The sequence below is a fragment of the Sceloporus undulatus genome, chromosome 2 (genome assembly GCF_019175285.1).
Source record: "Sceloporus undulatus isolate JIND9_A2432 ecotype Alabama chromosome 2, SceUnd_v1.1, whole genome shotgun sequence".
In the NCBI taxonomy this organism is placed as follows: domain Eukaryota; kingdom Metazoa; phylum Chordata; class Lepidosauria; order Squamata; family Phrynosomatidae; genus Sceloporus; species Sceloporus undulatus.
Genome location: NC_056523.1, coordinates 301,203,904 through 301,227,969, shown reverse-complemented (window position 1 = coordinate 301,227,969; position 24,066 = coordinate 301,203,904). Strand labels below are relative to the sequence as shown.

The 24,066-nt window shown below is 41.1% G+C and overlaps 1 protein-coding gene across 1 annotated transcript; it reads right to left on the bottom strand.

The window, feature by feature from the left end:
• Positions 1–1,932: 1,932 nt before the first annotated feature.
• Positions 1,933–21,776, bottom strand: CDC20B (cell division cycle 20B). The gene is made up of 11 exons (XM_042447830.1): positions 21,735–21,776; positions 21,058–21,289; positions 18,054–18,148; positions 17,241–17,340; positions 12,142–12,258; positions 10,794–10,990; positions 9,452–9,546; positions 6,336–6,564; positions 4,803–4,928; positions 3,230–3,347; positions 1,933–2,391 (listed from the first exon to the last, which is right to left on the bottom strand). The coding sequence occupies exons 1-11, from the start codon at positions 21,774–21,776 to the stop codon at positions 2,264–2,266; spliced, it is 1,479 nt and encodes a 492-aa protein (XP_042303764.1). The 3' UTR covers positions 1,933–2,263.
• Between the last annotated feature and the right edge of the window lie 2,290 nt (positions 21,777–24,066).

Sequence of the window (24,066 nt, the reverse complement as noted above, 5' to 3'; positions counted from 1 at the left end):
ACAATGGAGTGGCCATATTACTTCCCTTGATCTAGATACTAGATTGATACAGCCTAGGACAGTGATGGCGACCCTTTTTCAGTTTGCATGCCAGGGGCGGGGCTTCTGTCCTCCAGGGGGTGGGGCTTCTGCCCTTCAGGGGCAGGGCTTCCATCCCCTTTTCAGAGGGAGGGAGCCTCTGGCTCCTCCCCCGGCGTTTGCCGGCCCCTGAGGTTCCCTTCTGGGGCTGTCAGAAGCCGGCAAAAGGGCCGTGGAGGCCGGCACGCTGTCCTCTGGCGTTTGCCGGCCCCTGAGGGTCCCTTCTGGGGCCGTCAGAGGCCGGCAAAAGGGCTGTGGAGGACGACGTGCTGTCCTCCGGCGTTTGCCAGCCCCTGAGGGTCCTTTTTGGGGCCGTCAGAGGCCGGCAAAAGGGCCCTCGCACTGCCTTCGCTCACCGCGAAAGGGCTCCGTGGAGCCCTTTCTTGGCGAGCAAAGGGAAGCCGGGAGGAGGAGGAGGCTGGGCACGCGTCCCAGCCTCCTCCTCCTCGGCCTTCGCCGGAAGGGAAGAGGGCTGGGAGGAGGAGACAGCGAGAGGCCCAAAAATGGTAGAGAGGAGGCGGAATGGGCACGCTCCCGTTCCGCCTTCGCTCTCACCCCATGCCTGGCAAAATCGTGCCGCGTGTCACGCATTCGCCATCATGGGCCTAGGATCATATTGACTTTTTTAGCTGTTGCATCACACTCTTGACTGATGTTCAGCTTATGGTTTACTGCAGGGGTAGGCAATCTTTTTGAGCTGGGGGCCGGGTTGCTGTCCCTCAGACAACTGGGGGGCCGAAGCCAAAAAATAAATAATTAAATAATTTTAAATTAATAAATAAACTGGGACAAATGTAGGACAAAATTTTCAAATGGAGGACACTTTTAAAAAATGGAGGACACACGAAAAAAATTACTGATTTTTTTAAAAAATGCTAATATAAATGCATGTTTCTGAGGCTTCTATAGACAATTGCCCCCCTTGCCCACCACTTGCCCCCCCTTGCCCGCCTCCTCCTGATAGGCCAAAGGCCCCACGCCCTCACGCGAGAGGCCAAAGGCTCCAGCGGCAATCAGCGGCAGGACTGGGCTGGGGCCAGTCCCAAGGCCTTGCCGGGCCGCATCCGGCCTGCGGGCCGCAGGTTGCCTACCCCTGGTTTACTGAGACTCCTATATCCCTTCCACATGTTCTGTCGTCAAACCAGATGTCCCTCATCATCTATCTGAGCCTTTCATTTTTTTTCTCCCTAAGTGTAGTATCTTACATTTTTCTCTGTTGAAATAGATTTTGTTAATTTGGGCACAACTGACCTGCTTTGTAGCAACCTCTAAATCAACACTAATGTAGCCTGCTCAGGTTGGATCAAATGACAGACTTCTCCAACTGCTTATTTCTGTTAAGGCAGAGCTATCCAAGGTGCTGAAACTATTTAAAGTGCTGATTAAAACCCACAGTGGAGTCATTGCCCCAGTAATATAACAGCTAACACTGCCCTCTAGATGTTTTGGACTACAGACTCACAATCTTTTAACACTGGCCACACTGGCAGTTAAGTGTTCATGTCACCTGTCCAAAAATCATCTGGTTAAACTTGGACAAGACACCCTGGCAGTAGTCCAAATCTGATGATTAGCCACAACAGCTGTCCTTAGTTGTTTTTAAAGTGTTTTTATCTTACGAGCCACCTTAGGTCCCTTTTTGGGAGAAAGATGGCACAAAAATTAAATAGACAGACAGACAGACAGACAGATAGATTCTGTCTCAGAGAGCTCTGGTGCCGCCACAAACTACAGTTCTCAGGATTCCCTAGCACTGAGCCAGGGCAGTTAATGTGGTTTCAAACTGGATTATTTCTGCAGTGTGTTTTGGTCCTTACTGGGGCTGCACTGCTAGAAAGGTAGGTTTCTGGAGATGTATCTATGACTACAGAGCTTAGTCACTGTAGCTATGTTCTCTGCTGCTGGATCTTGGTCCCTATTTCCCCAGAACATACTTAGTTACTTAGTTTGTTTGTGTATTTATATATTTATTAGCACAGAAAGGTATTTCACCCTTACAACAGCTCTGTGAGATAAGCTGAAAGACTGTAACCTGAAAGGAAGTACAGTACAGTACTCTGTTTCTGATGGGAAATTGGAGCTTCTCTTTCCCCCATCCACTTGTTATCCTCTGCACTGTGCTGGGTTACATACTGATTGAAGAGCCAACAGAGGGAGTATATAGTTGTTAACTGGAACAGTATTATTACTGAAGGCACACTGTGCTTGCTTTCATCTGATACTTCCACATATAAGCCGTCTCATCAGCTGCAGCGGTAAAGATCCTGTTTCCTTCTGGGCTCAGCGCCATGTGCAGAAGCCTTCCTTTGTGAGCTAACATTTGGGAAAGGAAGATGTAGGGAGGGAAAAAATTAAAGATGAGTATTCAGATTTTTTCTGCAAAAGAGCTTTAGAGCCTCACCAAACTCAGGATTGCAGAGGATGCTGCTATGGCACGTAAAGTGTTTTAACTGAAATGGATGAAAAGGGCACTGTTCTAGTGATGATGAAGAATGATGGGACAGAAAATGAGCTCCACCAAGCTGTAGCTCTTGGTGGAGGGGGTTACTGTTGGCAGGAAGGACTTTGGTTGTTTCAGTGCAACAGATTAATGTTTACAGCCCAACATACCCTCCAACTGCATAACCAATTAATCCTCTGTTGTTCCACTTTTTCAGCTGCTTTTAAAATGTCCCATTTTCTTTCTCCTCCTCTCACTTTCCCCTGTGTCCTCAGCTTACTTCAGTTGCTGCAAACTGAGCTCAAAGACAAAAGTAGTTTGCACTCAATTAACTCAGCAGAGGGGCAGAGAAATGGAAAGGAAGGAATCTTGCCTTTCCCTGCAGGCTCAGGCAAAAGCTAAGTGCTGCAGCCTCTTCTAGCTTCTGTGTTCTTCCTCATTAATAACTTTTGTCATCTCCACCACACTCTGAAATTGCTTGGCTACATATGGTCTGGTTTTATCTGTGAAATGTTGGAGGGTGTGGTCAAATAATTTTTTATTTTATTTTAATCTGAATCAGTCAGGCCACATGTGAATCAAATTAGGGATGCAAGAAAACCTCCCTGAAATTATAGTGTATAAAACTGAAAATAGGCTCACTGTTCATGTAAGATGATGTTGAGTGACAGTGTAAGCAGACACACTGGCTGTGGTTATCAACAAGCTTACCACAAAGTTCTGCTGAATTTGAAAGTGCAGGATACCTCCAGATGTTCACCTTGTTCTGAGGATGGCCTTGCCCCGTCACTATTTCTTTGGTATTTGGTAACCATAGCAGGGAACATATCTAGAATATTGTTGTATTTGAAAATATTTTTTGTAGAAAATATTTCATGGTTTTAAAAAAACAACTTTAAGATCTTCATATACAATTCTTGGCACAGTTTTGGCTATAGTTGTTTATATCTTGCAAGCAACAAAATAGATCAATAGTGCCAGAGGGCCTACGTACACTTTATGGCACACATAACCTGGACCCAATTTTGTTTTCCAAAGAAGAAAAGCCATTTGAGGGAGGGAGCAATCTGAATGGAGAAACAGCATGAATGGATGGGTGCTTAACCCTTTCACATCTTTTGTTCTCTCTTTCAATTGCTTCCCATTAGCCTATTCTCACCCAGTTGAGTAAAATTTAGGGTATTTTGAGATAGGGAGGATCCACTGACCATGCAGTCTGGTGTCTAGAAACATTGGATAGGGAAAGGGTTAAGTGCCTCACACATCTCACAGCGTCTCTGCTCAACACTGTCCAGTTCTGAAGCTGTTTAACTTTTTTTCCTCTTCTGTGTATAGTTAGCTGCTGTTTTGTTATCTTTAAAAACAGTGTGACAAATTGCCATTACCTATTGCTGCATGAATTAATCTGTGCCACTCAAAGTAGTGGTCCATCAGCCAGTTCTATCCCACAAGCCATCATCTGCTGGGCCCTGGAGAATTTCCAGAAAATAAAGAAACTGTTGTAGCGAATGGGCACAAATACTGGCCCTTGGCACATTGGGGGGAAATGTGCTAGTCCCACACATCGTATAAATGAAAAAGCACAGCATTAAGCAACTGATAAAACATCAAGATGCAATGGGAGAAAGTTGAGATTCGGTCCACTACAACTCAGCTGTGGCACCAGGATGACAGCTTCCCAAATTTCACTAAAAGGAAAAAAAGGAAGGCAAGCAAGCCAGAATAATCTGGCTGGTAAAGTTGTGGGTATATCTTGCAGTACAAAAAGCTTTGCAAGCTACCAGCTAGGATAGTTGAAAGAGGAAGGGGCAGTCAAACCAGAAGATCCAGAATCAGACACAGGAGTCTGAGAAGGTGACAAAGCAAAGTCCCATGAGAGTGATGTATAATGCTTGTAAACAATTCAATTTGCTCATTTGTTTCTGAGTCTCCAAATCATTTTTGATTTATAGTAACCCTAAGGCAAACCTATCATAGGGTTTTCTTGGCATGTTTCTTCTCAGGGGGTTTGCCATTGCCATCCTCTGAGGCTGAGAGAGTGTGATTTGCCCGTGATCACCCAGTGGGTTTTTATGCTCAAATAGGGATTTGAACCCAAATCTCCAGAGTCATGCTCATATGAATCTCCATTACACACAGCACCAGCGCCAAGACAATCACTCATTTATTTCAGAGGGGAATATTGCTCTTTTGCTCCTACTGAACTACTATGGAAATGGAGACAGATACATAAGAGGCCCTCACAAGAAGAGGAGTATGCAAAATTTAAATATTATGGCTTTACCTGAGATTTTGAATTTACAGTTCCAAGACTTTTCATGTCGCTTATGTTCCAGATGCGCAAACATCTATCCTCCATTCCACCTCCTGTGGCAATTACTCCAGTTTGCCATGGACACCACCTCATTGCCTAATGAGAAAAAGAGCAATAGCATCATGATTTTTAAAATGATGGTTGTGTTTCTGGGGAAATGCACCCAGCAACAGTTTGGCTATTAACAAAAAGAAATATTTCCAGAGTAAGTAGGAAAATAGTCAATAAATGATATTTATTTATTTATTTATTTATTTATTTATTGTTTAAATGTTTTTTTATGTTCCTTTTTAGGGAAGTGTATTATCCTTTTATTGTTCCTTTGTTTTCAGTAATGTTGTTAGGCAACTTGAGCGCTGTTTTCAGTGGAAAAGCAAGAATAATTTTTTTATTAATACATGCATGTATATGTATGTGCCTTCAAGCCTCCTGTCATGGTGACTCCATGAATTTAATAGGATTTTCTTAGGCAAGGAATACTCAGAATTGATTTTGCAAGTTCCTTCCTCTGAAATATAGCCTTGGTCTTCATTGGCAGTATTCCATCCAAATAATAATAATAATTATTATTATTATTATTATTATTATTTGTATTCCGGTTTTTCACAAAGGAATCAAAGCGGATTCCAACAGTATAAATAAAACATCAAATCATAAAAAATACAATTTAATAAACCCCAAACCCCAACCCTCCCCCCATCATAAAAACAATAATCATCTCATAAAGAGATTAAACATCAAAAAATTTAAAACTATTCAATAGAAATACGTTAAAATTTCGGGTAGATTAGCGGAAGAAATTAATCTTCCTCTAAAGGAGGGGGGACAGGGGTGATGGTATCAAATAATTTTGGTATCGGTAGCAATAGAGGTGTTAACACAGGGGGAGGCAAGTCTAACGGATCTAACCTAGTCTGGGAAGGCCTGCCGGAAGAGACCTGTACTAACCAGGGCTGAACCTTCTTAACTTCCAAGATCAGGCAGTATTTGGTGCCTTTAGGACATTTATATTTTCTTCTTTGTACAACAGGTAGTTTCAAGTTGGCCACAACAAAAGTGGTATGAAGTGGTATAAAATCTGACTGAACTACATATGCCATACATTTGTAAATTAACTCTCTTCATCTTACCCAGGGGTAGGCAATCTTTTTGAGCCGGGGGCCGGGTTGCTGTCCCTCAGACAACTGGGGGGCTGAAGCCAAAAAATAAATAATTAAATAATTAAAAAAAACATTAAATATATAAATAAACCAGGACAAATGTAGGACAAAATTTTCAAATGGAAGACACTTTTTTTTAAAAAAAAATGGAGGAAACGTGAAAAAATTTGCTGATTTTTTAAAAAAATGTTAATATAAATGCATGTTTCTGAGGCTTCTATAGACAATTGCCCCCCAAAGGGCCCGGCGGCAATCGGCGGCAGGACCGGGCTGGGGCCGGTCCCAAGGCCTCGCCGGGCCGCATCCGGCCCACGGGCCGCAGGTTGCCTACCCCTGATCTTACCTTTACAGCTGAGGAATGGAGTATGGTGGTCAGTGGTGTATACTGTATTGGCACACCAAGATCATTGGACCAAATATTCAGTAGGCCATCATTAGAACCGCATGCCAACAGTTTAGTGTCTGGTGACCACTGTAGGCTACTAATACTCTGTTTACTTTGCTGAACCATCCCAACGTAATGCTTTGCTTCTCGAATGTCATGATGGTGAATGTATCCTAGCCTTGAACCACTGTGGACAACAGGAAAGAGCACTATTTAATATGAATGAATTACATACCTGATACCAGATATGTAAATACCTGGGCCCTCATAGAAGCAAACACAGTTCTCAGAAAGTGGGGTGTTTTGTAACTTCAGATGGAGAAGCCAAACTTTATTGCCTATGTTTTAACACCTTTGTTCCATCAACTCATGATGTGGAGATGGAGTGATCTTATCTTTTGCCTACATACACTCCCTATACAACATCCCAGTGCATAAGACCATCACTTTCCTTTTCCTGCCTGCTATTTTACCATCTTTACTGAGGAATAAGCTTCAAGCAAGATTCCACCCCTCCTCTCTTGCCTCCCTTGGTTGGGTTAATTGCACACAGACTACTTTTTCACTTTGGATTCAGTTTGCAGCAACTGATGTAGGCCAAGGGCAAAGACGGGAAGTGAGAGACTTGGACATTTTGAAAGCAGATGAAAATGTGAGAACTTTTTAGATTGTAAGCCTGAGGGCAGGGAACCGTCCAATTAAAAAGATTGTATGTACAGCGCTGTGTAAATTTACAGCGCTTTATAAATAAAGGTTAATAATAATAATAATAATAATAATAATAATAATGACTGTCCCTACTAAGCTTTAGAAAGCTTAGCAGGTTTCTGTACATTTTGGTTGGCCTCATAAAGGTATCAAGACGGATTTTGGATTCAGTTTGTTGTCATTTTTATAGGCAATACAACTACCCCTGTCACCTTCAGACTCTCTGAAGAGAACAGATGTCTTTTCTATAATCTACACTCTTGAAATGCTTTATAGATCCCCCCCCCCTATATAAATGGTTTACTACTATGGTGCAATAAAGCTGCAGTCCTGACCTATTAACCATTTAAGCTTGCAAGGGAGTGTTTCCCTAAGATTTCTTCACTGCTTTCCTGTGGTACCACACACCACAGTGTTGTATCACAGCATTTCCTTTTTTAAATTATTTTAATTTTTTAAGGTACTAGTGTAACAACTATCATGATAAATTGTATTTTTCACAAAAGAACAATATCAAAAATGTGAGGGGGGTGGTGTAGTCTGTTTCTCTTCATGGGCAAGTACTGGACAGTGATGGATGCAGCATAATGATGCCTTGCTGTAATAGTGTTATTGTGGCTTAATGAGTACAAATGAATTTTGAACAGGGCAACCTGAAAGAACTGACTAGTGTGATAAGCACTTTCATTTTTCACAGGAGAAATGCATCAAAAATGGCAGGGGATGGTGTGTTGTCTTTCTTTATCTATGGCAGTTCTTGTGGTGATAAATTAGGGCATGATTGGTGTGCCATAATGGCATCCTGCCATAATAGCATTATTACAGCTATTTTTTAAAAACAAGTATTGAAGCAAACCAGTCATGAGCCACAAGTTGGGGCAAAGGGGTAGTGATAATGACATTAGTGCAGATGAAAAACTGTGTAAATCATGCCATTACAGTGCAAATGTGGCAAAGGTTGTGATACACAGCATCAACAATCAACTACTGTTGCAAGAATAGCTGAAGCAGTTTTCAAATGGAATAAACTGGCAAAACAGCATGGAGTGATAAGGGCCTGTGATAATATCCATGAATCAAAAATACCTATCAAAAAGCCAGTACACAATGTTTTCTCAATAGGGATGGCTGTTGGTGTACTCAGACAGGCCATTCTGTTCACCTCAATGCCTTTCTCTCCTACTCAGGATCAGTATGGATGGGTGGGAAGGATGGGTGGGTGGGAGGACTTAATGTACAAGAAAGCAAGAAGACTAAGACTTGGGGAAACAGTCAATACTTCCAGTAGCAATGAAAAGAGATAGATGGCTTATGAAAATTGTTTTCACCTCAACCGGCAAAATTAACAGCCACTTTCAGTTTACACAAATCTGTAGATGGTAAGTTTCCGTAGCATCTGAATTTACACACCAAAGGCTAAATTAGGAACTGAAACATAATGTTGAGTCACTGTATTAGTTATTCAAATATGAACCCAGTTAAAGACATATGGAAACTTAAAGTCAACCGCACATTATTAACAACAATTGTTGTGGGCAAGGCAGCACTTTTTAATAATGGAAATTGTCACTGTTCTGTGACTCTCTATTTTATGTGTTATGCTCCTCCAAGTTAATGTAAAACCAGCTTTATTTTCATGGAGGTTAAGGGTTAGCAGCTCAGGAGTAATAAGTAGAATAATAATAATAATAATTTTTATTTCTATCTTCCCGCCTCTCCCAATGGATCGAATCGGGATCACAGCAACGTTAAAATTACAATTACAATATTGCAGCATTAGTTACTGCATACTCTGCAGTTCTTCCAATTTGACAGAGGAGACTATCATATTTACTTTAAAGCGACTTATCCCTGATGGGATAAATTCACATTTAAATTTAAAAGCAGGTGTTATTGCACTTAGCCACAGCAGGGAGAGTGCAATACCCATCTACAGCCCAGATCCCAGCTGCGCTTATCCAGAGGCTTTACAAAAATAGGAGCTTGCCCCCAAACTTAGGCTTTTTGCTACAGTTGCCCCTCAACAAGACTTATCTGATGACTGTTGCCCTCAGACTTCAGTCTGAGTCACTATTCCTTTGTTCCCATCTGCTTTCCGAAACCTGCATACTCAAGCCTTGTGGTTTCACCTTTTCTTTAGGATTTGTAGATATAGCCTCTTATCCAATGCTCAACCCTCAACCTCCCCTACCCTCTTACAGTTGTCTATACTGTATTCAGTTAGCTCTGCCTGCTGCATGAAAGAGTGAGTCTCTCTAGTATGCATGTTCTTCTATATTTCTCCCAATAAAAGCTCATGTAGTTTCCCATGCCTCAAGTCGCTGTCAGTTATAGGACATAGCACATGCATATGCTTCATTGCTCACCTGCTAAGTATGTATCCATTCCAGCTCATAGCTCCAATGACAGATCTACAGCCAAATATATTTCTCAGCCTCTTTTGAGTTTCAACATCCCATAACTGACACAAAAAATACCCAAAAAATGAAATAATTATGTCTTCATTTGCACATTTGTGCACTTAATTTCAAGTTGATTATGTCACCTTATTTATTTGCTCAGATAAAATACTGCATAAAATACAAGTTTGGGTGGAGGGGAGGTTAAAATGATCATTCACTTTATCAATCTATGCTGCTCATAGAAAATGCCATCCTTTTAATCCCAAATTATTTACCAGAAATTGAAAAATTGCTTTTGTGGTTTTGCTTTACTAACACTGAAAATCTGAGAGGCATCATAAACACTGACCTTCCTTACTAGATGATTCGGGCCATGGTAGTTTATTATTGATGTTTTCTTTTGAATAACTATTAGCAGCAGTTTTTACGTTCACACCCTTACTAACATTAACTAGAACCCTCATTTAAGTTAGGATTTCCACTCTAAAATATCACAATGGTAAATGTCACGAACCAGCAAGAAAGACTATATCGAATTCAGTCTCCAGTTAAGATATCCTTGATGCACTTTGATAATTGCCATCAAGACTTGTGGTGACCCTATGAATAACAGACCTTCAAGACAGCATGACACAACCATACACCAAAATCAGAAATGTGATGGCATCGAGTTTAATGTAAAGGAAATTACAGTCAACCCTCTGTTTTTATGGGGGAACCATTCCGGACAACCACCCACCCGCAAAAACAGAGTTTTGCATATATTCAAGCCACATTGTCTTGAATATAGGCGCGCGGCCGCAGGAGCAAGCAAGAGAGCACCTCGGGCATGCGCCCCATTATTTCCCCCTCCATTCGTCCCTCGCGCATAAGTGAGGAACACAGTTTTCAAAACTGCGAGAACAGAGGGAGGACTGTACTAACATTTTCTTACATCCAAATTTATTCCGTGACATATTTATTTTGGCGGTAAGTAGAAACTTGACTTTTTAATTTAAGAAGACATTTGATTAAACATTTTGATACCCCTTGGGTATGTTTTAGCTGTAATGTTTAACTATTGTTCTTATTTTTGTTTATTATATTAATTTTCAAAGATTATTTTAAATCAGGGCAGGTAAAGTGTACCTGTTTCTGCAGTAGATAAACAAACCAGACACAACTGTAATGCAATTATAGCTGGGTCAAGGCCATACATTCTGCTAAACATATGATTCATTTCATTTAGTAACTGATATATGGAGAGATTAGTGGCACTATATTCATTTTGTCTAAAAATGAGACTCTGAGAGTAAGAAACCCCTACCTGCACTTCTCCATCACTAGTGCCAAGTGCAAGGTAAGAATTTTCTCTCATCCACGCCAGAGAAGCAATATATTTGGATCCAGAGTATAAATCTATGCTTTCAAGTTTTTCACTTCTTTCTCCATTCCAAATATGTACAATAGATTCTAAAGCAAGAGCAAGAAGATTATCTTGGCTCCAATCCAATATGTTTAGATCTGGAAAGGGAAAAATAAATCTATTTAATATTAATATTTGAACTAAAGTTGCAAGAAACAGTTTTTAATTTAAGTGGTGTCTTTATAGCATTATTAATAGAACAGAACAGAAAGGCTGCATCTTGAGACCATTCTCTGGGCCTGATCAAGTCAAAAAGAATCAAAATATTTCTGAATGCCCAGGAATCTACAGTACTTTATATAACCACTTTTTCTAACTGGGGTGCTGTGAAAGTTATACTTCTTGAATACTCTGCTATAAGATGTTGTATTAGCCAGAATTTTACTATACAGTGGTGTCCCTTATATAAAATGGCAAAATCGAGGTTTGCTTTTTGGAAATTATATATTTTAAATAATATTTTCAAACCATGGATGCTTGAATCGGTGGATAAAAATTCAGTGGATACAGTGGGCTGACTGTACTTCAGTGTAAAACCAAAATTCTCAAGCTACTTTGCCAATCAAAAAAAAATCCAACATAAACAATATTAAACATTTACAGTATCCAAAACAGATCATAATAAGGTAATTGGTAATAAAAGTGAAAAGAGCAGCTTGTGAACCAAAGTGTCATGATTTAACCAAAGCATCAGTAATATTAAGAAGTGAGACATTAGTTTGGATCTTAAAAGTAAGTGAGAGAAGGACTGTCACAGAAGAAAAAGTTTGTCCCTTTCTCCTCTCTGCAATAGTCACCCAAAAAACTTCTCTGAAGAGTAGGAGGACCAACTGGGCAATACTGTAAGGGGTGCAAAGGATTGTTGGAGAAGGGGAAAATCATCCAAAATCAGGAAGAGGTTTTACTATTCCAGTGCACTATCCATGGCTATGCCAGTTCATGTATGTATGTTAGCTGCACCTTAAGACGTGAGCATTATAATGTCCACTTTCAAATTCTGTACAAACATTGTGATGTCAGCTCTTACAATTAGTATAAAGCAGTCTCACGAGCTGAAAAGGCTCCAAAGACAGCAGAGTTTAGATTTATTCCTACACAAACACCAGCATGAGCATCTTGAACAAGGTCTGCCGAACACAGGAACCTCAGCTTATTAAATATTCTACAGCTTAAGGAAAAGTAGATTGGCTTTAAGGAAACATTAAACAATGACTAAAACATCCTTGGTAATAAAACACATACAACTTACAATAGTCATCACGCAAGCCTGTGACATGAAACCTAGTTTCTGGCTCCAGTGGACAGGCTTCAGTGTGAGCTGAAAAGTTTTGAACATCACGTCCACCCTTGCTGCCATCCTTGCAACCTATGAGAATCAGTGGATAGGACCATTTGATAAAGCTCCATAGTAACTTTTCTCAAACTTAATATTCTCTTAAGATGGCTATTAGCAACAGCAAAGTTCAAGTGAAGCCCATACACAAAGGAAAGTCAACCAAGTTCAAAGTCATATGTAAACCACCCACCCAGTCACATGTAAAGCATCCACCACCCATATGTAAACTACTCATAGTCATATGTAACCCCACATCTGTCTGTCTACTTTAGAGTAGGTATTCTAAGCTCCTGAGCCAATGATTGTCTCATTCCCTAGAAATGAAGTGGGCAGTTATTGTTGCTGTGTGACTTCAAGTTGCTTCTGACTTATGGCAACTCTAAGGTGAACCTATCATAGGTTTTCTTGGCAAGATTTGTTCAGAGGAAGTGTGTCATTGCCTTCCCCTAAGGTTGAGAGAGTGTGACTTGCCTAAACAGGTTTCCATGGCTGAGCAGGGATTTGATCTCTACATACACAGGTCTTAAAAGCAATAACCCTCTCTCCCAGTTGCTTCCCTATAACCAACTGTAAGCATCAAGTTTAGATTATATTGATGAGTAACAACTTTTAACAACAGTTAAGGCTGGTGGTTTCCATGTTAGTGGAGGCCATGAATCCACTCTGGGTTTTGGTCTAAAGGAGATATCCCAAGGTGCCAAAACTATTTTGGAGATAGGACCAATCATACTGTGACAGCACCTTTAAAATTTCTATCTGAAACCCAGAGTGAATTTACTGGTCCATTAACCCAGAAGTGGACCTCCATGAACATGATCCATTCAAGCTAGCAGCTTTTACCACTTCTTGTGTCAGAGGAATTTGTACATTAATCATGCAGTGTGTGAAGAAGAGAAAAATGTAAAAAGACCATCTGAATAAACCTCAGTTCAGACTGTCAAAGGATGCTTCCTTTGCCACAGTCTATGCCAGTGGCAAGTCAGACAGGGCCTGCAAGCTTACTGCCAACTACTCATTTAAGAGTCACCTGCAACCACAATCACATGTACAGCTGAAATGCAGCAGCATAGCCACTGAAAAAGAGGCTTTTCCCCTTCAAAATAATGGAATTGTAAACCTACTTTCAAAATGTTGCACAGGATGCATTTAATTCTTTAAAAAGGAAAATATATTTTTATGGTGAAAATGCTGCCTTTTCTGCTTTGTTTCTTTTCCCTCCAGAGGATATTTATTTATTTATTTATTTATTTATTTATTTAAATTCAGTGTTGGAAGCACATTTTACTTTCCTGCAGATGGATGACCCCCAGAGTTTGAGAGGTTCTAGTTTATGCCAAAGTACAATTTTTAATATTTTTTTAAAAGCTCTAGTTTTGAAAGGCCATTTAATTATGACAAATTTTTCATTCTCCTCTCATCTCTTCAACTCAACCTGCTATCTTTCAAAAAGAAAGCATATACTTTTATTTGTTGTAATTTTTGCATTGTCACTAGCTGTCAAGTGTTCACAGATTTTCTTCCCACAACAAACACTTTTCATATCTGTCTGTCTCATCTTCATCACGAGTTTCTTTCTTAAAATGATCTGTAACCTCAAAACCCCTAATGATGACATTAACTCTGCTAAACAGATGCGGCTGATGGTTTCAGTTCCCATCAAAGAGACCCCCAAAATGCAAACCTTCCGGAAATGGCTTCCCACATCACACTCACCTTTCTTGTCTCTGATCTACACATGTATACGCATATCTGAGAAAAATGACTATGACCAATTGAAAGGGGGGAAAGAATGATGACTAAAAACCATATAGAGGCAAGCAGCATAGCCAGCCTTGCAGCAAGACTTCTTTTGCATTTTGTGAATAAAAACTTGGCCAATATATAAAATACACGTTCACATTACACAGTTATAATGCTATGATTACATTTTAATTGCCATGGCTACATCTTATGGAATTCTGGGATTTGCAGTTTGGTGAAGCACTAGAACTTTCTGGCAGAGAATTCTATATACCTTTCTCTACATTGCAAATTTCAGGATTCCATAGGATGTTGTCATGGCTCTTAAAGTGTAATAATAGCACTATAATTTTCTAGAATGGAAGGGCTCTAAAAGTTTGGAATTTCTATAGAGACCCATTTATATTTAGTATGGCACTGTTAAGTGTGAAGAAATGTAAATCAGCTTTCTCCAGTACAGTAATCTCCAGATGTCTTGGACTAGAGATTACATCATCATCACTGCCACCACACAACTTGGCCCAGTTATTGTGTTGTATTATTTTCATGGAGTAGAAATGGTGTACAGCACTGTTTCCCAATCTTGGGACTCCATCATGTCAACCATTATCCCTGCTCTCTGAGAAAGAAGTGAGTTGTAGTCTACCAACATCTGGGGGTCCAAGACTGGGAACCACTGGTCCAAACATTAAATCCATGCAGCTCTTGCTTTGAAACAAATGAGTGTGCATGGATATATATCAGTAACCAGAGCTTGAAAGGGGTCATTCATTTTTTGGACTACAGGGACTTCCTAATCTGCAAGGCCCCACTTTATTTCTGCCCTGCTTTTTGTCAGAACAATCAAAGCGGCTTACACTATTAAAATTAATACAACAATATATACAAAATATTCCCCTCCTTAAAAAGAGAATTAAACATTTAAGATTTAAAATTACATAAAGACAATTACAGTTAAAATAATAACAGTGGGCAGAATCATCACATCTATGTGGGGGATATTACATGGCTAAGTAGTTTATTCTAGGAAGGCCTACCAGAAGAGATCTGTCTTAACAGCTTTCTTGAAGTTATCTAAATTGGTAATTTGACAGATCTCATCCAGCAGGCTATTCCATAGAGTGGGAGCAGTTGCAGAAAAGGTCCTCTGGGAGGTCGCAGCCAGCCTAGTCTTTAAAGGCTGCAATAAATTCCTCCCAGAGGACCTGAGAATATGGGGTGGATTATATGGAAGTAGGCGATCCCTTAGATAAGTTGGGCCCAAGTCATGTAGGGCTTTAAAGGTGATAACTAACAGCTTGTACTGTGCCCGAAAATTAATAGGCAGCCAGTGGAGTGACTTTAATATTGGTGTTATATGATAATTCCTAGATGTTTCAGTAATCATCCTGGCCGCCATCTTCTGTACCAGTCGCGGTTTTTGCACATTGCAAAAATCAAGTCTTGAGGTTACCAGTGCCTGTACTACAGTTTCAAGGTCCCCCAGTTCCAGGAAAGGGCACAGCTGGCACATCAGCTGAAGCTGATAACAGGCGCTGATAACAGGCGCTCTTGACTGTCGCATTCACCTGATTTGTCATGTGAAGCGACAGATTAAGAAGCACCCCCAAACTGCGAACACAGGCCTTTGAGGAGAGTGTGAATCCCTCTAGGACTGGAAGTTACAACTCAATGCCTGGTTTAGGGGCCCCTACTGTAAGTACCTCTGTTTTGTCTGGATTCAACTTGAGCTTGTTTTCCATCATCCAGTCCATTACTGAGTCAAAACACTGACTGAGGGGAGAAATGCCATTTGTTATCGTCGTCAATGCCCGAGACATGCAGAAATATAGTTGTTTGTCATTAGCATACTGATAACACCCCACCCCATTTCTGCAGATGATTTCTCCCAGCGACTACATATAAATATTAAATAGCATTGGGGACAAGATGGTGCCCTGAGGCACACCACAATTTAGCTCCGTTTTCGAGGAGCCACTGTCCTCGAGCATCATCCTCTGGAACCTGCCCAAGAGAAAGGAACGGAACCACTGGAGTGCAGTGCCTCCAATTCCTAACTCTCTCTGGCATTCAAAGAGGATGTTGTGGTCTATTGTATCAAATGCTGCTGAGAGGTCTAGAAGCACCAACAGGGTCACGCTTCCTCTGTCGATGCCTAGACGAAGGTCATCAGATAAGACAACCATGGCAGTCTCCATTCCAAATCCCGTCCTGAAGCCAGTTTGAAATGGATCAAGAAAATCAGCTTCGTCCAAGAACACCTGGAGCTGAAGAGCAACAGCCTTCTCAATCACCTTGCTCAAAAATGGCAGGTAAGATACAAGCTTGTAGTTTTTCATGTCCAGGGGGTCAAGGGAAGCTTTTTTCAGGTCGCCTTAACTTTCTTTAAAGAAGATGGTACATAACCTTCCCTAAGGGATGCACTGATGACATGTCTAGGAAGTGCCATCAAGGCATCACCGCCCTGGACGGCCAGCCATCATGGGCAGGGATCAAGAGAGCATGTCGTTTTTTTCACCTTTCCAAGGATCTTGTCCACGTCATCAGTATTCACAAGCTCGAAGTGATTCAGTCTAATCTCATAAATGGTTTTACTGGACGCCTTGATTTTGCTCCAATATTGGCATCCAAGTGGGCTCTTATTTGAGAGATTTTATCTGCAAAGTAGTTGTTAAATGCATCACAGCAGGCTGTTGTTGGGTTAAGTAGAGGGTTCTGGGTAGGCAGCATCACCGTCAGTTCCCTCACAACCCTAAACAGTTCTGCCGGACGTGACTTTGCAGATGCAATACATGTAGACGAGGAGGATCTCCTCGCTGCTTTTATTGCCTCTCTATAAGAATAAAGATAATTCTTATGACAAATTCTGTCAGATAAGAGTCCAGTTTTCCGCCAGTCACGCTCTAGTTGTTGTCCTGCCCGCTTCATATTCTTCAACTCTCCAGTATACCAGAGCTTCCAATTTGAAGCAGATTGGAAAGGACGTTTGGGAGCGATTGTGTCAATAGCCCCAGTAAGATCGGTGTTCCATGTATCCACTAAGGCTTCAACAGAGTCACCGGCATTATCAAGCATTAAACCCTCTAGGGCTTCCTGGAATCCAAGCAGTTCCATTAGCCCTTGAGGGCGGACCATTCTAATAGGTCCTCCACCCCTGAGGGGGCAGTCAGTGGCTCTTAGTGGCCAGTGTCATGTTAGCTGGAGGTTTGGCAACTGCAGACTAAAAAATCAAATTTTCAAAACTCAGTAACATTAATTGACCTGTGCTATACCTTTCCAGATATAATTTAATTTTTCACAGATCCTGATGCTTCCGTTTTCTGAAATGCCATGTCTTTTCCCTTCACTTGTTAATGTCTGGTGGTGGCACTTCTGTAAGAAAGTGGACATGAAATTATAGTTTTAAATAACAGAAGGCTAAAGCCATCTCTTCTATATATGTATTGAACAGTTCTAACTCAGTATAATCTGTTCTAACCATACCTAATCTAGTGCGTTCCAGACGTTTTGTCCTGTGGCTGATAGAAATTGAAGTTCAAAATATCTGGAGGTCACCAAATTGGAACAGGCTGGTTTATTCTAACCTGATAGTTTTAATGAGAAATGCTGGAGACTGATTGAACCTAGGATTTTCAGCATGCAAAAATGTGACTGAGTATACATTTTGCATGCAGAAAATCTTGGGTTCAGTCAGTCTCCAGCACTTCTCATTAAAGCAATCAGGTAACAGATTGCCTACACAAAATCCAAGTTAGACTTTAATATGAATCAGTATAATCTGGTCCAGCCATACCTAACCTAGTGCCTTCCAGATGTCTTGTCCACATGAATGAGCAATTTTGACTCAGAGAAACAGGTTATCATTGCACTTAATAGTACCACAATAACTATGCAACAATAAGTACTCATTTTAAAATGAGTATGTTTTGTTTCAGAGGGCGTTTTCCTGCTGTTTCCTTCTAGCAGCAGCAACTGGTAGCCACATTACTAATTCAAATACATTTCAAAAAGATGATTGAGAATCTGTCTTTATAAACACTATCTGAAAAAAAGGCTTTAAAACTATCAGATACATTGTTACATACCTGTTTCTCTGATTTACTTCTTTCACACAAACTAGTGGCATTAGTATATGTTTTGGATTCATTTATAGTGGCTTCAGGAAGTATCTTAAAAGACACTGAAAGACAAAACATATTGAAAGAAATGACTATATATGCCCAATCAATAACATTATTAAATAATGTATGGTCAGTCTTCCTACATATTGAAAATAAACTAGTTTTCCAAGCTTGGTGGCTCCTTCCTGAGAAAAATCCGTATGACACAAACAAACAACCAATCATGACTGATATGCTCAGTGATCACAAAATGCTAGTTAATTCTTTGGAGAGGGTGCAGAAAACCAAGTGGAAGGTAAAACGAAATGGACAATCTGTGCAAAACTAGACAAAATTTTAAATAGGAGCATTCCATTCTGCAACATTTTCCTGCAAATAGCATCTTAGATAGTATTTGGATCTCATCCAGCTAGAGTTGGCTCAAAGGCAGTTTTCGGCTGCCTGAGGTAATGAAGATGGTGCCCTCACTTCCATTCTAAATTCAAAAGTTGGCTGGACTGTCAGTTCAATCATTCTTCAGTACAGACAATGGGACGGTATCTTTCCACTTTTCAGCATCTACTCCATGTTTCATTTTGCCTAATGGTAGGGCCAACCCCAGTTCCATCACAAGACTTTTTATGTTGTGAATCATACAGCTTAACCCCTATTCAGTGTAACTGATGTTCACAGCTTTGTGGTTTCAAGGACCAATATAGCCAAACTTTCCTAAGTGCAATTTGACTTCTTCCTGCCATGACAGGCTATCAAGCAAAAATGGAGTTCTTGATATAGAATCTGTACTATAGTTTAATAAAATCTATACTAATTTTTCTTGTAGATTCATAAGAGAAGCCTTGCTAATAATTTTGGTAGGTAGTAGGTAATAATTTTTGGTAGGCATTTGATAAAGCTATTTGTTAAAGGCCTGTTATGAAGTCAGGGGACACAGTTTGTAAGGGCATTTATTCAGGCTAAAGTCCAACTGAATATGATGAATTTTATATTTTGCAAACAGGACTGGCCTAAGATATTTTGCTCTCTGAAGCAAGAATTTGGATGGTCTCACCACCACCCCAACTAGCAGTTCAATCTTATTTCAACAGTGGTATACAGACAGCACTTACTATTTGATCTAAAGATAGCTTTGGCGGAACAGAGAAGGCTGTATGACACACATAGCTCAGTTCTCCAATAGAAGGGAATGGCTAGGAGATAAAAGAAAAAGTCTGTGTGGTGAGATGGCTTGATTAGAACACTGGGAGACTTGGGCTCGAATTCATGCTCAAACATGGAAAGAGCAAGAGACACTGGACAATATCACACGATTGAAATTGGACTAGAAAAAGTCACAAACCCTGTTCCTAGGCAACTTCGCATTCTGTGTGCTGTTGTTTGGCGTGATGTACATGTCTCCTTTGGTCCTGGTTTCCACCCCCCCCCACCCCCCATCGGAAAATGGGGGGTTCCCCTGAACCAACACTGCCATTCTGCTTCAATTGCTTCGTTGTCCTTCAGCCATTTGATGGGGGCGGGGGGTGGGGCGGGGCTGCTGCTGCTTAATAGAGGCATGGACCCGGCGCTATTGGAACCCATTATATTCACCTTTTAACATGTCAATAGTGAATATATCGCTCATTTAACGTGACATATAGAGCCCGTCTTTCAACCCTTTCCCCCCTAAAACCTCTTTTGTAAATTGTGGGGTTCCTTGGTTCCTCTCTCTCACTCACCTAAATATGCTATCCTCCAGTCATCTGGGGTCTCACTGAGTATGCGCAAGGGTGCCAATTCGCAATTAAGAACCCAGAGATGGCTTACTTTGCACAGAATCTGGATCGCGCTCAGGGAGGCCATTACAGTGAATTTAAGGTGTGATAAGTACAGTATGCCCGTGTTAGATGCGGGCACGTTTTACTTGGATTCCGCAATGGAAGTGATGGAGGCGCGCGCCGGAAAGAAACAATGGCGCACGCTCCCGTGGCATGAGCCCCACGCACCACCGCCACAATTCCATGGGCACGAGCCCCGTTCATTTGAATGGGGCTTGAACATCCATGTTTTTTCTTTTATGTGGGGGGATCCAGAATGAATCCCCCGCATAAGGGAAGGGCGGACTGTAATCACGTAATTGCATGGATTTTCGAATTGACCTCACTATCTTCTCTTTCGAAATTGAGAGCCTCCCGTCCCATTTGACTCCACTGTTTCAGCCTTAAAGGAATGCAATGGCAAACCTCCACTGAATAAATCTTGCCATGAAAACCCTATGATAGGATCACCATAGGCTGGGCTCAACTTGAAGGCTGCTCCCAGGCTCTGGAATTCCTTTCCAAGAGAGGTTAGACTGGCAACCTCTTTGCTATCTTTTTGCAGACATCTTAAGATTTTTTTTAAATTTCAGCCTTTGATGACCAACTGCTCAAGTGGATTTGACCCTGCAGAATTGTCCTGTAGTGTCTATCTGTGCTTTATTTGTTGCTTTTACAACCTATATTTTAAAACTGTTTTTAATTTTATTGATGACATTAAAGCTATGTTTCTTTTACCTGTTGCAAGTCACCTTGAGTCCAGGTTTGGAAAAAAGCAGCATATAAACAAATATTATAACAACAACAACAACATTGGGACAAAAGTCAAGGGCCCTGCCCTGTTTCTCCCATACACATCTCAATGGAGTTGGGAAACATTACTTTGTTGGACTACAGCTCCCCAAACCTCTAGCTTGGCCTAGTATCCACTGCCTGAAACAATTATCTTATTCACTATGTCTAATACTAGTGCCAACACAAACACAAATGCCTTTTAGACTTACGGTATTTTTGTTCCATTACTCCAGCATAGTATTCAGCAAATAATAACTTATTTTGCTCATGGTTAAACACAGGTATGAAAGGATAGTCGTAAATTAAACAGAATGCCAGATATATTAGAAATACATTGGGTTTCCAAAAGAGTCTCACTTTGGAAGTATCATCTGCCACAATACCTGGAACTGCTGTGGTCTTCCCAGCTGGGTCTTTCAGATCAGAACTGTTAACTAAAGTGGAAAATTTAGCAGGAGGACATTCTCCAAGTCCAAAAGGTTGCTCTGTCTGGTTCCCAGCGCTTGCCTGCTGCCATCTTGTGGAAATTGGGCTACTAGCAATTGGGATTTGGAATGCCAGCTTCTTCACAATGCAGCTTTTAAATTCCGCATAAGAGGTCTTGCTAGGAGTCTGCTTCCAACAAACACATACACAGACAAAACAAATAACAATAGTAAAGACTCTTCTTGAGATACTGAAGAACATTAAGCTTGTTATGTCAACTAAAAGTATAACAGACGACTAGATGATGTTTGTGTAGTCAAATATAGTTTTAATAATGCTAATGGGAGATAATGTTTGGGGATCCAGATTAAGTCTGTAGTATATTTCAGTGGGCCCTTGGTATCTGCTGGGTTTTGGTTCCAGGACCCCCAAGCATATCAAAATCTATGGATGCTTAGGTCCCATTAAATACAATGGCATAGCAAAATGGTGTCCCTTATATAAAATGGCAAAATCAAGGTTTACTTTTGGAAATTTATATCTTTTTGGAATATTTGCAATCTGTGGATGCTTGAATCCATGGATAAAGAATCCATGGGTATTGGGGGTGGGGGGGCTGACTGTACACCCTTACCTTGGAGTAAGACCAATTTAATTCAACAGAACAAGCAGACATAAATAGTATTGCACTGTTAAGTTAGCTGAGTCTCAACATGTGTCTCCTTGGTTTCACCTTAGAAAATGAAAACTGAGTACAACTGACCTAGGGTGCATCTCACTGTAGAAATAATGTAGTTTAACACTACTTTAAATGCTATAACTCCATCCTATGGAATCCTGGGATTTATAGTTTTACCAGGTCTTTAGCCTTCTCCACCCAAGAGTGCTGGTGCATCACCAAGCTACAAATCCCAGTTAAAGTGGTGTCAAAGTGTATTATTTCTATAGTGTAGATGCATCCTTAGTCTAGGCATCCAATCTACTAACTGTTCAGGGTGTTTCACCTATGTTCTCAGCACTCCTCACAAAACTAATCCCATGTTAAGGTATTTGGGCTGGTCTTTATTATGCAAATGCATCAAAAATGTACATACTTTTGAGACATCCAGATATCATCATCAAACAATATGTTACAAACAGCAGGTTAGGGCAGGGACTATTTAAATGTTGACTTGGTATTGAAGATTATGATGATTTCCCCCACACTCAACCTTTATCTTTTTTACATTTTTTTTCTGATAAAGAGATTTAAACATGTCAGAAGCTTGGCCTTTTCTGTGCTCCCTTGATTCCCTTACTATTATGCTAATGTGGAACATTTTCTTCTTCTTATGACCAGTAAAGGAAAGCTATATTATCTCACATATTACAGATATAACAAGATGAACAGTAGATGCTTAACGCTGGCCAATAAGAATATGTTTCCAACTTATGACACCCCTAAGGTGAACCTATCATGGGATTTTCTTAGGAAGATATGTTCAGAGATTTGTCATCACCTTCCACTGAAGTTTTCCAGCTGTGTGGCCACATTCCAGAAGAATTTGTTCCTGATGTTTTGCCTGCCCCTGTAGTTGGCATCTTTAGAGGGTTGTGCATGGAAGTGTGGGGGGCATGTATATACTGTACTTGTTTGACCCTTGGTTGGGAGGAAGTGATTTACATGTTAATCTGTGTGTTGGTCTGTTGTTGAATGGCAAGGCCTCAGGGTGGAGGATATGCAAGGAGGATTTGTGTCTATTTAATTATCAATCCATTGTCTGGAGGCTGACTGAGGACCTCTTTCTACTACAGCAGACTCTGCAGATGTGAAAGCTACTGTTTTATCTGTTGGCTAGACCCTAAAACCTACTAGCTGGAGAACAGTGCAAAACATGTTGTTGTTGTTTGCCTTCAAGTCGTTTCCAACTTATGACAACCCTAAGGTGAATCTATCATGGGATTGTCTTAGGAAGATATGTTCAGAGGAGGTTCGTCATCGCCTTCCACTGAGGCTGGGAGCATATTACCTGCTCAAGGTCACCCAGTGGGCTTCATGACCAAGCTGGGAATCGAACCCTGGTCTCCAGAGTCCCCATCAATACTAATGGCTACAGTGGCTGGATAGCAGAGGTGGTCACATGGGGTGGAGAGGGGTAGCTGGCGTGCCAGGCAGCTTGTGTGGCATGGGGAGGGCGGCAAGACCGTCAGGAGGGGGAGGGTGGATGATGGGCACCCCTTCCTGCCTACTGCCATTTCTTCTGCCACTACCTCCTTCCCTTTCTTCCCATGCCACTCTCATCCTATGTTGTCTCCCCAGGAGTGGCTGCCTGCCTGCCTGCCTGCCTGCCTGGAGGTGACAACAGGAGTTTATCACACTGGGGTGACACCCTAGTAGCAGATGCCACTGACCACAGAGTAAGGTAATCAGATAAGCTTTAGCCTGTGCTTGATCAGACCAGCTCTGAGTTTTCTGCAACCACTCTAGTCCACTTCTTTCTTGCTACATTGACACCAGCTCTCTGGAAAACCAGCGAGGCAGTTTAGCTCCATCTGGTGAGAGGGGACACGGGATAGATTGTGTTCACTGCCCTGATCATTTATCCATTACAAAGATCAGCCAAGACTTAGAAAGGAATGTCTGCGAAGGCAGCAAGGAACTCCCCAAGAGCTATCAGGATTCCATACGGATCCATACCCCTCCTGGGTCAGACCATTTTAATGGGTCCCCCACCGACGAAGAGATCCTGACTATCAGTAAAAGCAAGGAACCTGGAAAGCTGCTGTCCAAAAACATCTGCAGGGCCACATGATTCCCATCCCTGTTTACAAGGATTTACAACCTGCACCCAATTGTTATTCCAACTAGAGTAGGCTCACTGAATCAAGCAGTAAGCTAACACATAAGTATGGTCTTACAAGTCAGCCCTGGATTCAGCTCTAGTTGGGACAAGCATTTGGGTTTAGGTAAGTATTTTTACAGACAC

What these genes read in the sequence shown, in the direction of transcription:
- CDC20B (XM_042447830.1), bottom strand. Translation starts at nt 21,776, where the DNA reads ATGTCTGCTTGTTCTGTTGAATTAAATTGGTCTTACTCCAAG. An exon ending in GAAGTAAATCAGAGAAACAG is followed by an intron (nt 17,341 to 18,053) that starts GTATGTAACAAT and finishes ACTTTCTTACAG; the next exon opens with AAGTGCCACCACCAGACATT. An exon ending in CTGTAAATTCAAAATCTCAG is followed by an intron (nt 3,348 to 4,802) that starts GTAAAGCCATAA and finishes ACAATATTCTAG; the next exon opens with ATATGTTCCCTGCTATGGTT.